Source organism: Diabrotica virgifera, chromosome 2 (genome assembly GCF_917563875.1).
Source record: "Diabrotica virgifera virgifera chromosome 2, PGI_DIABVI_V3a".
Taxonomy (NCBI): domain Eukaryota; kingdom Metazoa; phylum Arthropoda; class Insecta; order Coleoptera; family Chrysomelidae; genus Diabrotica; species Diabrotica virgifera.
Window position 1 is genome coordinate 247,027,241 of NC_065444.1, and position 21,336 is coordinate 247,048,576.

The 21,336-nt window shown below is 32.8% G+C and overlaps 1 protein-coding gene across 2 annotated transcripts in view; it reads right to left on the minus strand.

Moving 5' to 3' along the window:
• LOC114326745 (b(0,+)-type amino acid transporter 1) overlaps positions 1-21,336 on the minus strand; it is a 267,109-nt gene that overhangs the window by 74,360 nt on the left and 171,413 nt on the right. For both annotated transcript variants that reach the window (XM_050644420.1, XM_050644419.1), the window contains exon 3: positions 10,445-10,546. In XM_050644420.1, coding sequence (XP_050500377.1) covers positions 10,445-10,546 — 102 coding nt within the window. The remainder of the gene's footprint in view (positions 1-10,444; positions 10,547-21,336) is intronic.

A 21,336-nucleotide genomic window follows, 5' to 3' on the forward strand; every position in this document is an offset into this window, starting at 1 on the left:
AAAAGATACAAATAAGGAAAAACCTGAGGAAATAATAAAAATTGGAACGTGGAATGTACGAAGTACGTACGAAGAGGGTGCCTTAAAAGATTTAGATAATATTATGGAGAATTACAAAGTAGACATCCTGGCGTTACAAGAAACAAAACAGCTGGGAACTGAAATAGTCAAAATAGGAAAAAGAACCTTTTTTAAGAGTGGCGGGACAAACAGATATTTTGGAGTTGGATTTATGGTGACAGAAAAAATAATTAAATTAGTTATAGACTGCCAAGCAATATCAGATAGAATATGTTCTTTAAGAATAAGAGGAAAGTATAGAAAAGTTAGCATCATTAATGCACATGCCCCCACTGAAGAAAAAGACTTAGAAACCAAGACAGAGTTCTATGAGGAGCTAAGTAATTTGGTGGATAAAATTCAGAAATATGACATAAAGAGAATCGTAGGAGATATGAATGCCAAAATAGAAAGAGAAGAGATTTACAGAAGTATAACGGGTGGGAAAAGTTTGCATAAGGAATCAAATGAAAATGGGAAAAAGTTAATTGAATTTGCAACAGAGAATAAAATGAAAATTGTAAGCACAAGATTTGACCATAAGGATATTCATAAGATAACTTGGATATCTCCAGATGAAAGGACAAAAAACCAGATAGACCACGTATTAATAGAAAGTAAACATATCAGAGCAATTACCGATTCTAGAAGCTACAGAGGGGCAGATACCAATAGCGATCATATTCTAACGATAGCCAAACTTAAACAAGAGCTGCCAAGAAACCCAAGAACAGCAAAAGAAAAATCAGCATACAAGATAGAATTACTTAAAGAAGAAAAAACGGCAAACAGATTTGTGGCAGAGATAAATAAAAGACTTCGTTACCCCACCGCAGAAGATATTGTTGAAGAATGGAAGAATATACAGATAGCGATGACAGAAGCAACGGAACTATGTCTAGGAAAAGTACAAGCAGAGAAACGAAGAGACTGGTTTGACGAGGATTGTAAAATAGCATTGATACGTAGAAATAAAGCAAAAATAGAAAAAGACAAAAATAATACACAGGATACTACAGAAAAATATAAAATGGCAAGAAGAGAAGTAAAACAAGTCTGCAGAAAAAAGAAAAGAGAACATCTTGACAAACAATTGGAAACAATAGAAGAATCATACATAAACAAGGAAATAAGAAATTTCTACCAAGAAGTAAAAAAATCACGAGGAATTGCAAAGAGCAAAACAAGCTACTGTAGAGGTAAAGACGGTGTGTTTTTAGGAGAAACAACAGAAAAATTGAACAGATGGGCGGAATATTTTGAAGAACTATTAAATGCAAATAAACAAGCAGAACCCCAGGAAATAAAACAACATCAACAGGATAACACAGAGCAACAACGTGAAGAAGAACCCACACTACAAGAAGTAAAAGAAGCAATATTGAAGCAAAAAAATAACAAAAGCGCAGGAGAAAGCGGAATTCCGGCAGAGATCTGTAAAGCAGTAGGAGAAAAGCTACAAGAAAAAATTTTTCGACTAATATTAACAGTCTGGCAAAAAGAGGAAATGCCGCAACAATGGAACAATGCACTCATCTGTCCAATCTACAAAAAAGGTGACGAAACAAGTTGCGAAAATTATAGAGGAATATCGCTATTAGAAGTGGCCTATAAAATACTTGCAAAAATCATCCGAAATAGATTGCAAAAGGAGGTAAATAAGATCGTTGGAGAATACCAAGGAGGTTTTAGACCAGGAAGATCAACCACAGATCAAATATGTTTATTAAAACTAATACAGAACAACAGCTACGAACATAATTTGGGACTACACATTTTGTTCATTGACTTTAAACAGGCTTACGACTCAGTAGACCGAGATATGCTATATGAAGCAATGAGATCCTTAGGTATTTCAGGAAAGCTGGTTAAATTAGTGACAATGACGCTCAACAATACAAAAAACAGGATAACAATGGAAGGAAATTTTTCAAAACAATTCACAGTGAATAAAGGACTGAAACAGAGTGACCCTCTATCCACAGACTTATTTAACTTGGTACTAGAGCACATAGTAAGAAGGATAAAAATTAGTACAAGCGGTACCATATTTAACAACAGACAGCAGTTTATAGCTTACGTTGATGATCTAGTCATCCTAACAAGAACAAAGGAACTTTTACAAAAAATATTCCAAAAGTTCGAAGCGGAAGCAAAAAGGTATGGATTAAGAATCAACCAAGGAAAAACACAATACATGGTAATGAAAGGAAATATAAATAAAGAGGATAACTATATAAAATTGAAAGGAGAAGGAGATGAATATAAATTTAAGGAAGTATCAGAATTCGAATACCTGGGAGTGACTGTAACCAATACTGGAAGGGAAGAAAAAGAAATAGATAAAAGATTATTGAAGGGAAGTCGAGTTGTGGGTGCCTTAAACACGATATTAAAAGCAAAAAATGTATCAATAAACGCGAAAATCAGAATGTACGAAACGATAATACGGCCCACAGTGTTGTATGCGAGCGAAACGTGGGTAATGAATCAACAAGAGGAGAAGAAGATACAGATATGGGAAAGGAAGGTACTGAGAAAGATTTTTGGAGGTACAGATTGCAGAGAAAACCTGGAGGAGACGAACAAATGAAGAAGTAATGAGGATGTATGGTAGACCAAAAATAAGGACAAAAATACGAGCCCAAAGAGTTAGATGGCTGGGACATATTACTCGAATGCCAGAAAGTAGAAACGTCAAACGAATATTGAATGACAGAGCACTGGGAAAAAGGAGACGAGGTCGCCCAAGGAAGAGATTATTAGAAGCCGCAGAGAGGGATTTAGAAGAAATCGGGGTGAAGGACTGGAGAAAGAGTGCAGAGGACCGAAAAGAATGGAGAAATATTATTCAGAATTTAGAAGCCGTAGGCCTATAAGGCCTGTTAGCGCTGTTATATATAAACTTTATTATTTAGTTGTGCATGAAAAAATAATGACAGTTTGCTTTATAAACATATGCCCGCAAACGCTTCGTTTTCGAGATACGGGATGTTGAATTTTTTCTTACAAACTGACGATTTATTTATTGCTCTAAAACTGGTTGAGATATGCAAATGAAATTTGGTAGGTATTAAGATAAATATTGTTATTTTACATTTTTTGGCATACAACTAAAAGTTTTATATTCTCCATTGGCGCTCATACAGGTAATATGATCGGGTAATATGACCCGTATGCACGCCAGTGGTGAATATAAAATACATAATTGTATGTCAAAATCGTTAGTGTGTAAGAAAAAATTCAACATCCTGTATCTCGGAAACTAAGTATTTGCAGACATATGTTTATAAATCAAACGGTCGTTATTTTTTCATGCAGAATTACCCCTTAAAGTTTGTCACACTTATTTAGAAACACCCTGTATTGATGAAGAACATGGCTAGTTGTCAAAGTACCTAACTTTTTCATTATCCAACATAAGTGAATGAGTCAAAAAGCAGAATGTTAAGAAAGGGTAAGGCTACAATTGAGTTTTAATTTCAATAGTTTTTAAATGATAGAATATTCCACAGGGTGTTACGAACTTTCAGGAAAAAACACAGTAATATTGTTACACCCGGTATACAATGACATTTACATGTTCAGCCACTCTCTTATCACATCCATATTCTTAGAGAATAAGGCTATAACATATTAAAAAAAAAGAATGTGTGTGTACTTTATACGCACGTAAGAAGTTATACTTCCATTATAAAATTCTAACTTCATATTATGATTTCAACGAAATCAATATACTTATCTACTTTAAACAGTATTTTTGTATTGTATTTAAATATTGAAATAATTTTAGAAAGAACAAAAAGAATACCAAAGATTAAAAAAAGGATATGACTTTGTCAGGATTCGAACAGGGGATCTCTCGATCCCTAGGCGAATGCTCTACCGATCAGCTACCACCGCTTTTGTATTCAGTCCATCATTTTTCTGACATATGACATAATTACAATCACGATGAAGATACATTAATTGAAAATAAACATTTTCAATAATACTTATAAGGAGGAAGACAAATCCACAGACATAAAAATTATAATAAATATATTTACTAAAAACACTAATAATATATTCTTTTCACGCACACCTTATTTACGCTACATAACTTAAAAGATGTAGCGACTAATACCATACTGTCGGTGTGCGCATGCGCCAGGGAATGTAAAAATTCACCCTCGTGCCTAAAGAAGTATAACTTCAAAAATCACTAAAATCGGACAAGTTTAAGAGATTCGAGACATCAAAAGTGACCTATTTTTAGGGTGTCCGATTTTTTTGGCCAGGAGTGTACTTTCGTACTTCTTCTGCTGTACAATAGAGTGAACCATTGGCTGTCCAGTGTCTAGCGATAATCTAAAACAGTGGCAAATTCGTGAAATATACTATATATTTTGTATTTTTGAATAAATATTTTGTTGATACTACAAGCTCTAGATGAAATTAAAACATTTCTGTGGCATTTAGAAACATTTAACGCTGGCCCAAAGTCCTTCAAAGCTCCTTAGTATATTCCGCTACATTTTCAAAACAAAAGTAACGAATTTTCCTCCTCCGGATGAATTTAAAACAATATAATACAGTATAGAAATATGTCATATTACACTAATTTACTTTAGAACCCTATAAAACATTCCAGACTGTTGTGAAAGCATTCAGTGACATCTAAAAAACTCCAAAAACCTCTTAAAATATACGACGCTATCCTGAGGAACTCCAGGTGAAAGTAAAACAATGCAAAACCGTTATAAAATATTTGAGATGGTGTTGAAGACATTCACAGCAGCTTAAAATCCTCCCAAGTGCCTTAAAGTCGTTCACAGATCTCTTAAATATTCGGAATGAGTTAAAATTTTTTTAAAAATTCCAAAGTTATCCAGATAAAGCTGAAATATTGCAAGATAGTCCAGAAATAATATACATAAATATACTACATACTACATACATACTACTACTATATATACATACGTCAAAAACAGTAATACAGACTCTACGTAACGCTTTATTAAATTATTTATCTATGAAACCTACAAAAACTTTATAAACATAAAATAACTCATAAAAGGTATACTATAAGACGTGTATACCACAGCTAGCTTCCTTTTTCCTATAAAATCGATTCTCTTCACGAATTTCCCAGCTTTAATCCCTATATTTACAGGCATCCGATGACGATTCAGTGCGATCCAGCAGGCACTAAAAACTACCCTTGAAATTTTATTTCTGTTGGTTTTCCATGTTTTTCAATGGATGTATTACTACGTAGGCGGCTTAGAATCACGATCGATGGATAAAAAATGGCATTTGGGTGTGCTTTATTTACAGAAAGTCTGAGGATTCAATCATAAGAGGGTTTGTTTACCAATGTCTTAGAATTTTTAGAATGAGGTCAAGAAAAAAGGGGGAAACGAAAATTAAGTTATAAGAGAGATTTGGTACCATTTTCATTTGTTTTTGCTAAGGCAGCGTTTAGACACCGCGATAAATCCGAGCAATTTATCGATATCGATCGAGTTATTTTAATTTATCGTTGTGTGTAAATGGTACATCGCAGCAATTTATAGGAATTGGAGTTGGATTGGAGTTGGTATAGGATTGCATCAATTTATTGTAACGATTGAGTTTCAGTTTATAATCAATCTCGACAATATACCGCAGTGTCTAAACAGCTTTAAAAAATCAATAAATCGTAGCAATTTATCGTCACAATAAATTTCACGCATTTATCGCGGCGTCTAAACGCCACTTAAGATAAGTGCATCTACTGCCCGTTGTTGATCATTGACGGACAAGTGAATAATATGTAGGATTGGTTTTATGCTAATAATCTTATAGTTTTGCATACATTGTAGGTCCTACACATGTTAATAGCACTTAAAATGTTTTAAAGCTCTGTGTAAAAATGATCTGCATAAAATTGTTTATCTACTATAGGATAGAATAGAATAGAAATATGCTTTATTGTCATGAAAAATTGTACAATTTTATCGACAAAGCTTATAAAAAGTCAAGAAAACAAAACAATAACAATCCAATTTACTAAAATTACATAAATCGTCAATATATTTACAATAATAACAATAATAATGAAGTTAAACAGAAGTAATCAATTGCAAAATTTAAGTAAATTGCAAATGCATAGTCTACCTAGTAATTAATAAGTTTAAAAGTTAAGCTACTGCATATGACACCCAAATATAGACAAAAAAAATGATAATAAAAATACTACTTGTGCAAAGGGTACTGTAATTTCTTAGTTATTGATTAAGAAAATCTTCTACTGAATAATATGGTCTTTCAGATAGGTAGGCTTTTGTCAGTTTACGGAATTTGGGGAAAGATGGTGCAGATTTAAGTTGTAGAGGGAGATGGTTGTAAAGTTTTTTTGCGGAATATAATATAGATTTCTTTACTAACTCAGAGGACGGGGTCGGCATAAAGACGTCAAACGTAGAATTTCTCGTGAAGTAGTCATGATTAGGTCTTGGTGGAAAGACATGTAGATGTTTACGAATTAAGCAAACAGTTTCTAAAATATACAAAGATGGAAGGGTTAAAATTCTGTGATCTTTGAAGTAACTTCTGCAATGTGTTGTTCTTCTGAGGCCAAACAGATATCTAATTGCTCTTTTTTGTAATTTGAAAATAACATCGAATTGGGCAGCTGTACGAGAACCCCAAAAAGGAAGACCATAACGAAGATGTGACTCGAACAAAGAAAAATATGTTATTTTGGAAGATGCTAAATTGAGTTCATTCGAAACAGATCTTATAGCATAGCAAGCTGAGGATTGTTTCTTCCTTAACAAATCGATATGGTGGGACCATTTAAGGTTGCTGTCTAAAAAAATACCAAGAAATTTAACAGAATCAACGGTACTGATCTGGCTGTTATTAAGAGGTAAGGGTTGAAGGACTCCTTTATAAGACAATGCTATTGTTTTATCTACGTTAAACGAGAGTAAATTAGAGTCAGACCAGGTTTTTATTGTAAGTAGATCAGAAGTTATAGTAGCATGAAGAGTTGCAATATTTGAGTTGCTCCAAGTGATACTGGTATCATCAGCAAAAAGAAAGATGTTTCCATCGATTTTTAAACTAGTGATGTCATTAATAAAGATAAGGAAAAGTAGAGGACCCAATACTGAACCTTGAGGTACTCCATATACAATGTTTTTGAGACTAGAGTCTGCATCATTTGCTCTAACCAGTTGTTTCCTATCATCCAAGTAAGTTTGGAACCAATCTAAAGAAATACCTCGAATTCCGTAGAAATTTAGTTTTCTTATCAAAATGTTATGATTTACACAATCAAAAGCTTTGGTGTAGTCACAAAAAACGGCGGCAGTGTGAAGATTATTGTTCAGTGCTTGATAAACCTCATGTAGTACAGAAAAGATGGCATCAGTGGTGCATTTATTATTTAAAAAGCCGAACTGATTTTGTGATAAAATGTTGTTTTCAACTAGAAAGGACATAAGTCGGGCTTTTATGAGTCTCTCAATAATTTTGGAGAGTACCGGTAGTAGTGCAATAGGTCTATAATTGCAGGTATTAGATATTTCACCACCCTTATGAAGAGGAATAATGATGGCTGTCTTCAGGCACTCTGGACATTTACCTTTCTCAAAGGAATCATTAATTAGTGAGATGAGGACTTCTAACACATTTTCTGGGAGATTAGAAAAAATTTTTATCGATAGACCATCAGTACTACAGGAGGATTTGCTTTTGATACTATTGATTGTTTGGATCAGTTCAGATAAATACTCTATGTCATATTATGTATAAGTTTTTAGTTTGTGAAAACTGTCATTATAAATGGCAGTGCTTGAAGGGCTTAAAATGTGCGTGAAGTAACAATATATTTTAAATGGGATTTACTTTTTCGCTCTGTTTTTTGGCACACTTTCATATAATCAAATATCCTTAACTGTCGCGTTGTCATGGTGATGGCATAATGAGCAATAAATTACAACAAAAGTTTTGGCAGTTTTGTGGTTTGAAAGAAGTTAGAATTTTTAAATGTCAAAGTTCTAAAAATTGTAGAATAGAAATGAATTGCAGTGACGAAGAGTTACAGTTTTTTTTATTTGTTTATCGTAGATAAAATATTGTATGGAACTGTGCGTGAAGTACTTTTTGCGAACTTACGCGAAACATCGCGTGCGTTCGCAAAAAGCATACTTCACGAACTGTTTCATAAATAACTATTTCAGCTTTTGTACATTAAAATCTGAAAACCTTGAATTATCCATGGCTCTCTCTCTCTCTTTCAGGCCGTGAACATAACTCCTCCGTTATTATAATAAATAGAATGACAAATGAGGTGTCGAATGAGAGCATATAACCCGAATATGGTGTTAAAGGTGAGATATTTGAGCTGGGACTTCCGGTTCCAGATTTGCAGTTGGAGTACTGTTTTAAAGTCGCCGAAATAGTTCAAGCGATATATTTTTCGACGCGGCTTAGCAAGACGAGGATAAATATATACTTCCAGTTTTTACATCGCCAGTTTTACTGGTGCTATAGCAACTTTCGTCTACCAGTAAAAAGTAAAGCATTTTGAAAGAATTTGGAGGTAGTTGATAAAATACGTTTAAAACTTTATAAACTGACGATATGTGAATGTTGCGATACTAATTTGTTGCTAAAAAAATTATAAAAAACCTAAGAATTCTCAATTTTCAATAAATGTTATAACTATTAAAACAAACCTACAACCTTGATATTGTGTGTAAAATTTGATCTTATGGAGGCAAAAATGTGGTTACAATTTGAGCCCTATTCATCAATTAGTTATTCATTGTAAGTTATTCAATTTAGGTATTTATACAAAAAAACTTTTATTGTAATAGCATAAGTAAAAACAATGAACTTTTAATAATGCTACGGGTAGCATAATCAAGAAAGAGAGTTATTTTACCAAATGAATTTAAAAAGAAAAAATCATTTCCAACATTACAAAACTTGATTGATTACAAAAACATTGCAACTTTTTTATCTTTCAAATGCCGCTAATTATTAAGATTCTTAGTTGGTATAAACAAACATGCTACGAATTAAAAAAGTGATTAATTTCGTCCATAATTTTCGTAGGCAACTTTTTTTAAATTTGTGAAAAAATGACAGGTTTTCGCGAAATAGCGAAAAATGTATTCTACATGTTTATAAGCAAAAAATTATGTTTTCCACATTAAGTTGCAATGTTTGAAATTGTTTTTAATTTTTTTGATATAATCTCTCTCTCTCTCTCTCTCTCTCTCTCTCTCTCTCTCTTATGCTGTACTCTCCGTACAATTATTGTTTGTCAAAATCTATTTCTTACTTATGTTATTGCAAAAAAGGTTGGTTGGAATAAACGTATTGAATAGCTTTTAAACTAATTTTTTTATTTTATTTTTTACAATAGTTATTAGCATATATTAAAAATTAACTATTCTTAGGTTTTTCATAGTTTTATAAGTAGGTAATAAATTAGTAAATAGCCATTCATAATTAGTTTGGTAATGCGATTAGATTCAGTATTATGGGATAATTTGTATTTGAAAGAATTGTTGTTGTTTCATTCATCATTAACCTTTTGTGATTTTATTTTTTGTGACAATTTGCTTTCAAAGTGTATTTTTTATAAATAATCTACGTACTAAATCCTTTTTGGATATTTAAGATGAATTGTGTCCGAGTACAACCCTGCGCTAATCCTTTTAAAAGCAATCGTAGAGAAGCCAATAAAAATGTATTTCTTTTTTTTTCCTGAAATAGACAATTAGGATCATTGAAACTGAGATTCATGCCGATCTATAGATAGATATTGTAGTAGCCGAATTACGTAGGGGCGTCATGTGCTTATTGCTTACGTCAAGACGTCAAATTACCAGCAAATTGATTGTTGCGGCAACGCATCATAAAGTAAACAAAAACTGTATCTGGTTTATTTGCTTAGAAGGTGCGAGAAATAAAAAATAAGGACATAAAAATATACAGAAATAATATACAGTGCGTCCATAAAGTAAAGCATAAATTCATTATTAAAATAAAAATAAAAATAAAAATAAAACAAAATAAAATAAAAAATAAAAATTTTACTTAACTTTTTTTGGTTTTAGGATCTACTCTTCACAACCCAATAGGTTACCAAAGCCGTAGAGTGATTGCACATTTAGCATACTTTACTCCCCGTCCCCATAAGATATTCAACCATTTAATAAAAAAATTTCATACACCTTTTAAAGATTAATAATCGTTAATAAAAATATTATTACCTCGTTATTCAGGTTTTATGTTATTCAACCAGCTAAGTGGGAAACAATCACATAAAAAACTAATAAATTTTCTAAGTATCTAACATAACGATTTTCCAAATAAAAGGAAATGAAAAAATACTCACCCAACAAGGATAACAATCCACATGCCATCCATATCACAAAACTCATCCCGATTGATCCTGTCCTTTCTAGAAGTCCAGACGGGGAAACGAAAATTCCGGATCCTGAAAAAAGCGTAAATTAAAGGGATTCGTACGGAATTCCAGGCGTTACTATGTAAAATTAGATTCATTCTAAAATGTATGCAATTCATTAATTAAATAGCCTTGGTGTGTAAAATATTTTCTTTCATGTAGTCCAAGTAATGAATTAAAATAGGACAAAACCTTGCAATTTTTACAGAATGAATCGATTTGCTTAAAAATTTGAGAATAAGTAGTGGATAGTCCAAGGATCAAAATCTATATGATGCCGAAAGGCGCTTTTACCATGGGGTGGTTGCCACCCCATCTCGGGAGTGGAAATTTTTTTATTATATTTTGACTGCAAAAATTGATAAAACATTCATTCTAAGCAAAAAATATTCTATACAATTTTTTGATAAATTAATAGTTTTCGATTTATTCGCTATCAAAAGTGTTAGTTTTATATCGAAAAAATCAGTGTTTTTAATCAGGTTTCTGCTAATAACTCAAAAAGTTTTCGTTTTACCAAAACGACTTCATTTAAGAAAAATCTACCTTTTGAAAAAATAAACAATTTTCAAAAACAATAAACAAAAAATTAAACAATAAACAATAAACATTTTCTTTAAGACCAACAGTAATCGAGCTATACTTTATTATATGTTAGCTCTTCTTCGTCAAATGCTAAATATTGTAGTTTCAAAGTCAAAAGACGAGAAAACTATGCATTTTTCGAGGATAACTTGTCTAAACTAATTTAAAGTATTTAACAGTACCTATCTTTAGAAATAAAAAAACGTCTCTAGCTCAAAAATTAAGTGACTTATAAGGAAAAGAATATCAGTCCCTATTTTTTTCAGCGAAAAAGTGATCGGAAGGAAATCCCTAATCACTACCTTAATTAAAATTAGTCACTGACCTTATTTGGTCTTGTTTATTTATATATTATTAATAGGTTCTAGAAGTTTGAAGGGCTTAGAATGATTAATTTAAAAAAAATGGAGTTAAAAGCAAATAACGAATTTTTGTAGTTTGGAAAAAAATGGCCTTTTCTTCGGAATAGAGAGATTAGCATCAAGGATACAAAAAAATGTTTAAATATGAAATTGTAGATTATTTAATTCCCAGAAAACTGGTTTGCAAACATTTTTTCTACGGCAAAAATTGAGTGAGCTATTTACAATTAAAACTTGTAATAACATGCAAAAACCACCTTTACTAACCCTTTCAAAATCACCTCTTTTTGCAACTGATTGTTTTAAAAAGATTTAATATTAATAGACTTATAGATCTTGTAAAGACCTACAAAATTCTTTTTTAACATACTTTCAAAGATAAAAATAAAAAAGTTACGGTTAAAAAATCAATATATTTTTTTGAAAAAAAAAGGAGAAATCCAATTGGAAGCATAATAATGTAAGTTAGCGGTGTTTTTAGTAATTGGCCTTATTCATTCTTCTTTATTTATGCATTGTTAATAGATTCTAGAAGATTGACTGGCTTAGAATGATTAATTAAAAAAAAACTGGAGTCAAAAGCGAATAACGAATTTTTATAGTTTGGTAAAAAATACAATTCTCTTCAGAATAGAAAGATTAGCATCAGAGACACGAAAAAATGTTTAAATACGAAATTCTAGGTTTTTTAACTTGGTTTGAAAAAATTTTTTCTACGGCAAAAATTGAGTGAATCGTAAATGAGTATGTATATCGAAAAACATTTTTCGATACCTATAAAACAATCACTTTCGATAGCGAATAAATCGAAAACTATTAATTTTATCAAAAAAATGTATAGAACATTTTTTGCTTAGAATGAATGTTTTTATCAACTTTTGCGGTCAAAATATAATAAAAAATTTCCACCCCCGAGATGGGGTGGCAACCACCCCCATGGTAAAAGCGCCTTTCGGCAGCATATAGATTTTGATACTTGGACTATCCACTAATTATTTTCAAATGTTCAAGCAAATCGATCTATTCTGTAAAAATTGCGAGGTGAAAAGCTTCGGTTCCTGGACAGCTACTTTTTATTCGACAAATTCAAAGAAAAGTTCCACATTTAAAAAATCTGTAAGTAACTGTTTCAATGAATCAAAGCCACGAAAATCTGACGGTGTTAACTCGGGACATAATGATGGATATTTTATTTGATTTATATCTTTCGTTTTCAATACATACTTCATATACTGTTTATCATGGTTTCTCTACCTTATTTTTGGAGCGTCTCCTTCTTCTGTTTAACATTTTGGATCAAGCTAAATTCAACATTTTTGATTTTCATGATACCTAATACATTTTATAGTTCATACAAAAGGGTCTATACAAAAGGGTCTCTACAAAAAAGGTCCTATACATAATTGTTATAAAATTAACGGTTCCAGAGTTACGGAGGGTGAAAAGTGAAGGTTTTCGATACTTTTTATTCGTGATGTGAGTCGAGAATATTTCCAAGCGAATATTCGCGAACATTGGAAAGTTTCCGAGAATATTCGCCTATAAAAATGGAAATATTCTCCTGACCGCGAATATTCCCGGAAACTTTCAATGGAAAATTCTCGAGAATATTTCCGAGAATTTTTAAGAATGTTTCCGTGAACTTTCCATAATATTTCCGAGAACTTTTGAGAATATTTCCAAAAGCCTTTTGGACATAAGATTCAGTGACGCAATTTGAATTTACATAGAAGTAGCGCTATTTAATTCACACGTTTAAGACACGTTGAATGTTACGAGAAGTACTCCCGAATCATGATTTACAATGTATATACATTGTAAATCATGATTTGGGAGTCCTCCTCGAATATTCAATGTGTCTTGGTTTGTTTTTTTTTCTAGTGCCTATTTATTGTGATTGTAGTATAGGTATAATGCATGGGAATATTTCAAAAGGGAAATAATAAATAAAAAGGAGAAATTTAAAACTACAATAAAGTTATATCTTTAAAACTTTCTGTAAAAACTAGATGTGGTTCAATCCTTAATTGTATAAATAACATTATTGCGTCTAAAAGTGCTTTACCGATGCTTATGGTCATAGAGGGAGAAAATTTAAAATTTTCACGGAATTTTAAACAAAACTGTCTGGATGATGAAATATTTTGGATAAAGTTGCAAAAAGTAGCAGTTGTGCTAACACCAATTATTGTGAAATGGATTAGGTACTTTATTGGAAGTACATATGTTTAAAATATCCCAGGTTGTCGAGGCATTTAAGGATACAGAAAATATTTTTACCGAGAATATTCCATTACTTCCAATCAGTAAGTCTGAGGAACAGGAATGCTTATCTAAATTATAAAAAAGAAAAAATGGCCGTGAAGCCTGTGCACGTGCACTATGCTGCAACTTACTTGATTCTTCTTTAACAGAACAAAGCCTCATTCTTCAAGAGCATATATTAGCTATGCAGTGTATAGACAAGGTATTAACCAATCATCCCAAGTTTATTTAAAAAAGAAAACCTTTTTACAGAACTAATAAAATTCTGTGCAAAAGCAGACCTTTGGCCAATGGATTTTATTTGGCTTTCAGCACGATTAGTAGATTGTATAAGCTGGTGACAAGGAATGTACACCAAAACTTCTTTAAAAGATTTGGCAATTACCATACTGGAGTTACCAGCTTCCTACGCTGAAAAAGGGCGTAGTTATAGCACATACTGTTTGGAAAATGGTATGTGATGAGAGTCTTTTCTATAGTTCATCTGTTGGAACCAGGGCAATACTCTAAATCCATATCAGACAATGAAAGATTAAGCGAGACGGAGAGAGACACTCTTCATTATATTCTCTTCATAATACAGTCCAGCTTGTGTGAAGAAAATTTCTCTGACACAAGAATAGACTCTTACTTATTTATATATTTTATAATTATATTTCCTAAGAATGTTGTAGTGTCTTTTGTTATTATTAGTTAAGAAAAATGTTCCTGCTTTAATACTTTATAGGAATACAGATTACCTGAAGTAAGTTCCTATATTATAATCAATTTTGGTTTGTTTATTGTATGTTATCTTTTTTATTTTAATATTTTTTTAAATAAAATAACTTTTTTAGTTTTAATTATAATGACTCATAACAAAATATTCAAAGTATTTTTTTTAATTAGGTTGAATAACATTATTGCGACTTTTAAATGTATTTTTGGACATTTAATTTTTAACAGATTTTTTCTGGAGTCGTAATACCACAACAATAAGTAAAGCTAACTACTGATTTGTTTAACGTATTATAACAATTTTAATAAAAATGCAATATTTCCATAAGTTTCAGAAAGTTTCCAATATTCCCGGAAAGCTTCCGGAAACTTTCTGGCGTTCCAATCTTCCCGGAAATTTTACATCACTACTTTTTATATTATCTGGGCAATTAATTATGATTTTGGGTGGTGAGGTTGACGTTTCTTCAAGGGCTTATCACTAACATATCATCGGCCACTGAAATAGCAAATTTTATTTACAAAACACAATCCTGTTAAAGAAAATTTTTATAAATTGCCCAAAGAATATAAAAAGTATCGAAAACCTCCACTTTTACCCTCCGTAACACTGCAACCGTTGATTTTATAACAGTTATGTATAGGACCTTTTCTGTTTTAAATTTCACGTAGAACATTTTTGTATAGAACATTGTTTATGCTAAAGCATAGTTTTAGAAATATTGACGAAAAAAGTAAAAAAACTACTAATTTACCGACTTTTCCGCCATCTCCCCCCCCCCAAACCGGACGCTTAAAATGGTGTAACTTTTTAATGAACAATATGTGGACCATATAGAACAATGGTGTTGAAGGAAAACTTTTACTTTGGATGTCTGGGTTAGGCCTTTTTTGGACCAATTATGCTATACTACCTCCGTAACTTTTGAACCGTTCATTTTAGAAGGATTATGCATAGGACCTTTTTTATTTCAAATTTAATGTAGAACATTTTTGTATAGAAGACTGTTCATGCTAAACCGCATAGTTTTAGAAATATTGAAGAAAAACGTAAAAAAACTACGAATTTACCGATTTCTCCCCCCTCTCCCCCCCAAACCCGACGCTAAAAATGGTGTGACTTTTTTCTGAACATTATGTGGATCATATAGAACAATTTGGTGTTGGAGGATAACTTTCACTTTGGATGTCTGGGTTTGGGTCTAGTTATACCATACTATAATAACTATTTTGTCAGTTACAATGGTTTTTGAAGCTCTATAAAATAGCTTAAGTGTATTAAAAATATTAATTTTTTTTTGAGTTGTGACACTATACAGATAAAATAACGAAAAATGTAAGAAATATTATTTATCAAAAGTGACACTTGCGGTATAGAATATAATATCATTATTATATTACTGATGATCAGTAATACTGTCCGTATACCCTTCACTGTTAAAATGCCGATGGCAAATATCAGAATATTCAGATATTTCGTCAATATTTCGTCAGTGTTTTTCACTGTTTCATTACACGGTCAATAAGTAAGAGTCACTTATAACGACCCAGTAACTATAAAACTTAAAGTAGTGTAAAATATCCTTATTTTCTTCGCTAAAACGAGAGAAACACATTTTTAAATAATTTTATTTTTCACCATTTAGTCTTTGTTTGCGCAATTCCTTTAAAAAATCGACATCGCTTCACTCTATATTTCCAGTTTTTAATACTTAATAGCCAATTTGCCACAGGCGTTTCAAATCGATTTCCCATAAAAAAAACTCCTGATGTGATTTTGCCGCAACAGTCTCGTTTAATTAGAGGTTATATAACTCATACACAGTTTGTGAACCTTTGCCAAAAGCGATAAATAATAGTCGTAGAGTAGCACAAACTTGGTTTTACGGTAAATAAATACCACAAGTGACTTATGAAAACATGAACTGCTGATTTCATTAAGCGGTTAATATGCATGTATTAGTCCATTCACTCACGGTAAAATATTTCAAAACCTCCAAACTTTAAAGAACCGCTTTAGACCAGGAAGGATCTGTTTTTAGGTGGATGTGAGAGGTGGCATTCGGATTTTTGCGGATAAAGTTAGGTGATAACTTCGTTAATAATAATTGACTTATGCTCCTTCTCAAATATGCCCGGAACATTAATAAAAAAAAAATAAAATATTTAAAAATTTCAAAAAATTTCGTTTTTTTTTCTACTTTCTTTGCTTATAACTTTAAAACGATTCATTTTGGAACAAAGTCGTATAGGAATAAAACAAAAATAATTAAATTTTCTATCAGATACGATTGGTTAAAAATATCTTAATTTAACACCCTTGCTGCAAAATAGCAATAAATATAAAATAAAGGGGCAAAACAAGCCTGTCTTTATTCAAGGTTTTTCCATCACTTAGGTTACACTTGGAACCTTCCTAATTCGCTTAGAAAAATTATGTAATGTGCTAAAACCGTCCACCAAATTTCATTAAAATTGACTTACTAATTTTTTCACAATAATTTTGAAATCTAAACTTTTTTAAAAAATTAATTTTTTTAAAATTTTGCACAACAAAAATTAGAACATACAAAGATTTGTCAACTTTTTCACATATAAAGAAGCACTCCGCCTATCTAATGCACTTTACAGAATTGAAATCGGATTATTTAAGCAGCCTCAGCAATGTTTTAAACTTACAAACAATTTTTTCGCTTATAAACAAATTAGTGTCCAGGAGGGGCTGTTACGGGGTCCTTTATTTAGATGGACTTACCCAAGTATTTTTTTATGTATTTTGACCCGTAGAACACGAATTTTTTGATCCGGATGTCGATAAGATTGTTATAAACAAAGAACTTGAGAAATTACATAACATCGATTCTTCGCAAAATAAAACATTTTTTGTATTTCTTGGGTAATTCTAAGCAAAAAATGTTCTTACAAGTTTTTTCGTAGGATGCATAGTTTTCGAGATAAACGCGGTGGAACATTAAAAAAATCGAAAAATTGCAATTTTTGAACGAGAATAAATTTTGATTAAAAATAAAATAGCAATTCTGCTGACAGCATTTGAAAGTTTAGGTCACATTATACCGGTTTTAATTATTTGCATTGCTAATAATTAATTTTTTATTATTAAACAAAGCTATTTGTTTATAAGCCAAAAAATTGTTTATAATTTTAAAACATTGCCGAGGCCCCTTAAATAATCCGATTTTTAATTCTCTAGAGTGTATTAGATAAGTAGAGCACCTCTTTATATGTAAAAAAATTAGCCAACTTCTAAATGGTCTACTTTTTGTTCAGAAAGATTTTAAAAAATTTGAACTTTTTTAAAAACATTTATATTTCAAATTTATTATGCAAAATTTATTACGTCGATTTTAATGAAATTTGGTAGCCCATTTAAGTAAGTTATAAGAATTTTCTAAGCGAATTACTAAGGTTCTAAGTGGCACCAAAGTGGTTAAGAAACATTGAATAACAACAGGCGTATTTTGCCCCTTATTTTGTATTTATTGCTATATTGTAGAAAAGTTAATACCTTAAGAAATTTTTGATCGGTCGCATATCAAACAAAATTAAATTATCTTTATTTTATTTCTCTACGACTTTGTTCCAAAACGAACCGTTTTAAAGTTATAAGCAAAGAAAGCAGAAAAAAATCGATGTTTTTCGAAATTTTTAAATATTTTAATTTTTTTATTAATGTTACGGGCATATTTGAGAAGAAGCATAAGTCAATTATTATTACTGAAGGTGTTGGTTGATGAGAATACATCTCTTTCACTTCAGTAGAGTGACAATAACGTAGATAACAGTTTTACGAATTTATTTAAGAACTGACTACTGTACAATTTTACAAAAATGCGTGACAAAAAGAACGTGTTTATTCTTCACAGTCTCGAGGCCAAGTCATTATATATGAAAACAGGAATATATGAAAACCGGCTGGTTCGGCATTAGATTTTGGATCTATATGTTGTGACAAAAACAGTCCAGGCCCGTCGCAGCGGGATTTAAATAACTATTAAATAAAATATAACAAATTAATTTAAATCGTAAACATGCCCCCCACCTTGAAAGGGAAAGCTTTCAATCAATTAAAAATGAAATTAAACGCAATATATTACAGTCAATAAATAATCACTGTCACCTGGCGACTTCTATTCACTTGGAAGTGGGCAAATGTTCACAACTGCTACACGAACGAGTCCTTTAGCTGTTTTAAGTGTGACAACCCTTGAAATGTTGTCAGTCCCTGGATGCAACTGTTCCACACGTCCCAGGGACCACTGGAGAGGAGGGGCGTCCTTACTTTTAATTAGGACAAGAGCACCAACCTTAATTTGGAATTGATTCACCTTCCACTTTTGTCTCTGCTGCATCTCCGAAACGTACTCCAAAGACCATCTTCGCCAAAAATGTTGACGGAGTTGCTGAAGATGTTCAAATCTTGATAACCGAAGAGGGTTGACATTAGAAACGTCTACTTCTGGTATGGAATTCATGGACCTCCCAATCAGAAAGTGAGCCGGGGTTATAGGTAAAAGGTCTGAAGGATCGGAGGACATAGGACTTAAAGGGCGTGAATTTAGTATACCTTCCACCTGAGTGAGCACAGTTGAAAAGTCTTCATAAAATAAATGAGATCCCGTAACGATTCTTTTTAAATGCGATTTCATAGATTTTACTCCCGCCTCCCATATTCCGCCGAAATGAGGGGAATGCGAAGGAATAAATTGCCAATTGATTTCATCATTGCAGCATGATTCCGCGATTTGTTTTTCATTAGATTTGATAAACTTACCGAGATGCTTAAGCTCGTTACGACAACCTACGAAGTTCGTGCCATTATCGGACATAATTTGAACTGGCTTGCCTCTTCTAGCTATAAATCGTCTTAAAGCAGCGAGGAAGCAAGATGTAGTTAAGTCTGTGACCAGTTCCAAGTGTATAGCTTTAGTAGCTAGACAAATAAAAAGACTAACATAAGCCTTGTAAGTACCTGGGTTTCTACCTTGTCTTGTTTTGAGAGTGAACGGGCCTGCATAGTCCACTCCCGTGATTGCAAACGGAAACGATGGATTTACTCTAGATGCAGGAAGATCTCCCATCATGGGTGTACATTGAGGAGGATTGGCACGAAAACAGCGTATACATTGACGAACAACCTGTTTCGCAATAGATCTACCTGAAATAGGCCAAAAACGTTCACGAACGACGGACAGTAAGTGCTGAGGACCGGCATGCAACAACCTTAGATGCTCCGACCGAAAGATCATAGTCGTAACAGGATGATTTGCAGGAAGAAGTATTGGATGTCTTTTATTAAAATCATATTTAGAGTTGCGTAATCTACCACCAACTCTGATTACTCCATCACTATCCAGAAATGGATTTAAAGAAAGAATTTTACTTTTAGAAGACAGCGATTTTCCCTTGGAAAGGTTATGAAGTTCCTTTGGAAATATCTCTGCTTGAACCATCTTTGCAATACATATGACAGAGGCTTGAAGCTGTATGGTGGTGAGAGGATCGGAAACTCTGCATCTTGACCCTGAACTATTTCGGAATAGACGCAAACAACGAGCAATGACTCTTGTGAGAAACGAGAAATTGCTGTAATTCTGGAATGGAAAGAATTGCACGAAGCTTGTGACCAAAGAATGAGTAACTTTCTTAGTCTCCGGAAGATCTTGCTCAGGCTGAATGATTAGGACCGGCCAACTACTAGGAGATTCCATGAGGAAGGGAGGACCGTGCCACCAAATTTTTGATGACGCAAGTCGACTGGGTTCCACACCTCGGGACAATAAATCCGCAGGATTATCCTTGGTACCGACATGTCTCCAAGCGCTAGACGAAGTGCTGGATTGAATTTCAGACACTCTATTAGCCACGAATGTTTTAAGAATATGTGGCGAGGTTCTGATCCACCCTAAGACGATAGTGGAATCTGTCCAAAGAACAATATCATGAAATTGAAGACTGAGCGATTCTGTGACTTTCTTCACGAGCCGTGACAATATCAAGGCTCCACAAAGTTCCAATCGAGGAAGGCTAATTTTTTTTAAAGGAGATACTCTTGTCTTGGCACAAAAGAGACGCACCGATATATTACCTCGGTGATCAATACTTCGAATATAAATAACGCCACCATATGCAGCTTCGCTAGCGTCAGAGAAGCCATGCAGTTCAATAGTTGAAGCATTTGCAATGATAGCATGTCTAGGAATTCTTACATTGTTTAAATGGCAGAGCTGATCCCGAAATGAAAGCCACTTCGTGTGGATGTCTAGAGGTACAGCTTGATCCCACTCCAAGCCTTCCAACCACAGCCGTTGCATTAAAATTTTTACAATGATAATTGTGGCGCTAAGAAGACCAAGAGGATCGAATATATGGGCTATCCCAGAAAGTATAGACCTTTTAGTAACCGTTCTAGGAAGAACGTCAGAGGATATATGATACTGAAGAAGGTCGGATTTTGGACACCACTGCAGTCCCAGAGTTCTTGTAATTTCAAAAGAACCTAGCGAGAAAGGAAGATCTGAAGGGACCAAAGAATCCTGAATATCTGTAAGAAGTGAAGGGTCGTTCGAAACCCACTTTCGAAGAGGGAAACAACCTTTTGATAATATATGATTAATTTCTTGACAATGTTGAAGAAGCTCTGAGGCTGAATCAGACCCCGTCAGGAGGTCATCCACGTAGAAATCATTTTTAATAATCTTTGCAGCTTGAGGATACTGCTCAGAATTTTCATAAGATAATTGAAGCAGGCATCTTGTAGCAAGAAAGCTGGCAGAGGCAGTGCCGTAAGTTACCGTGTTCAGAGAATAAGTTTGCAAAGGCTCCTGAGGATCCTGTCTCCACAGAATTAGCTGGAGGTTTCGTTCAGAAGGA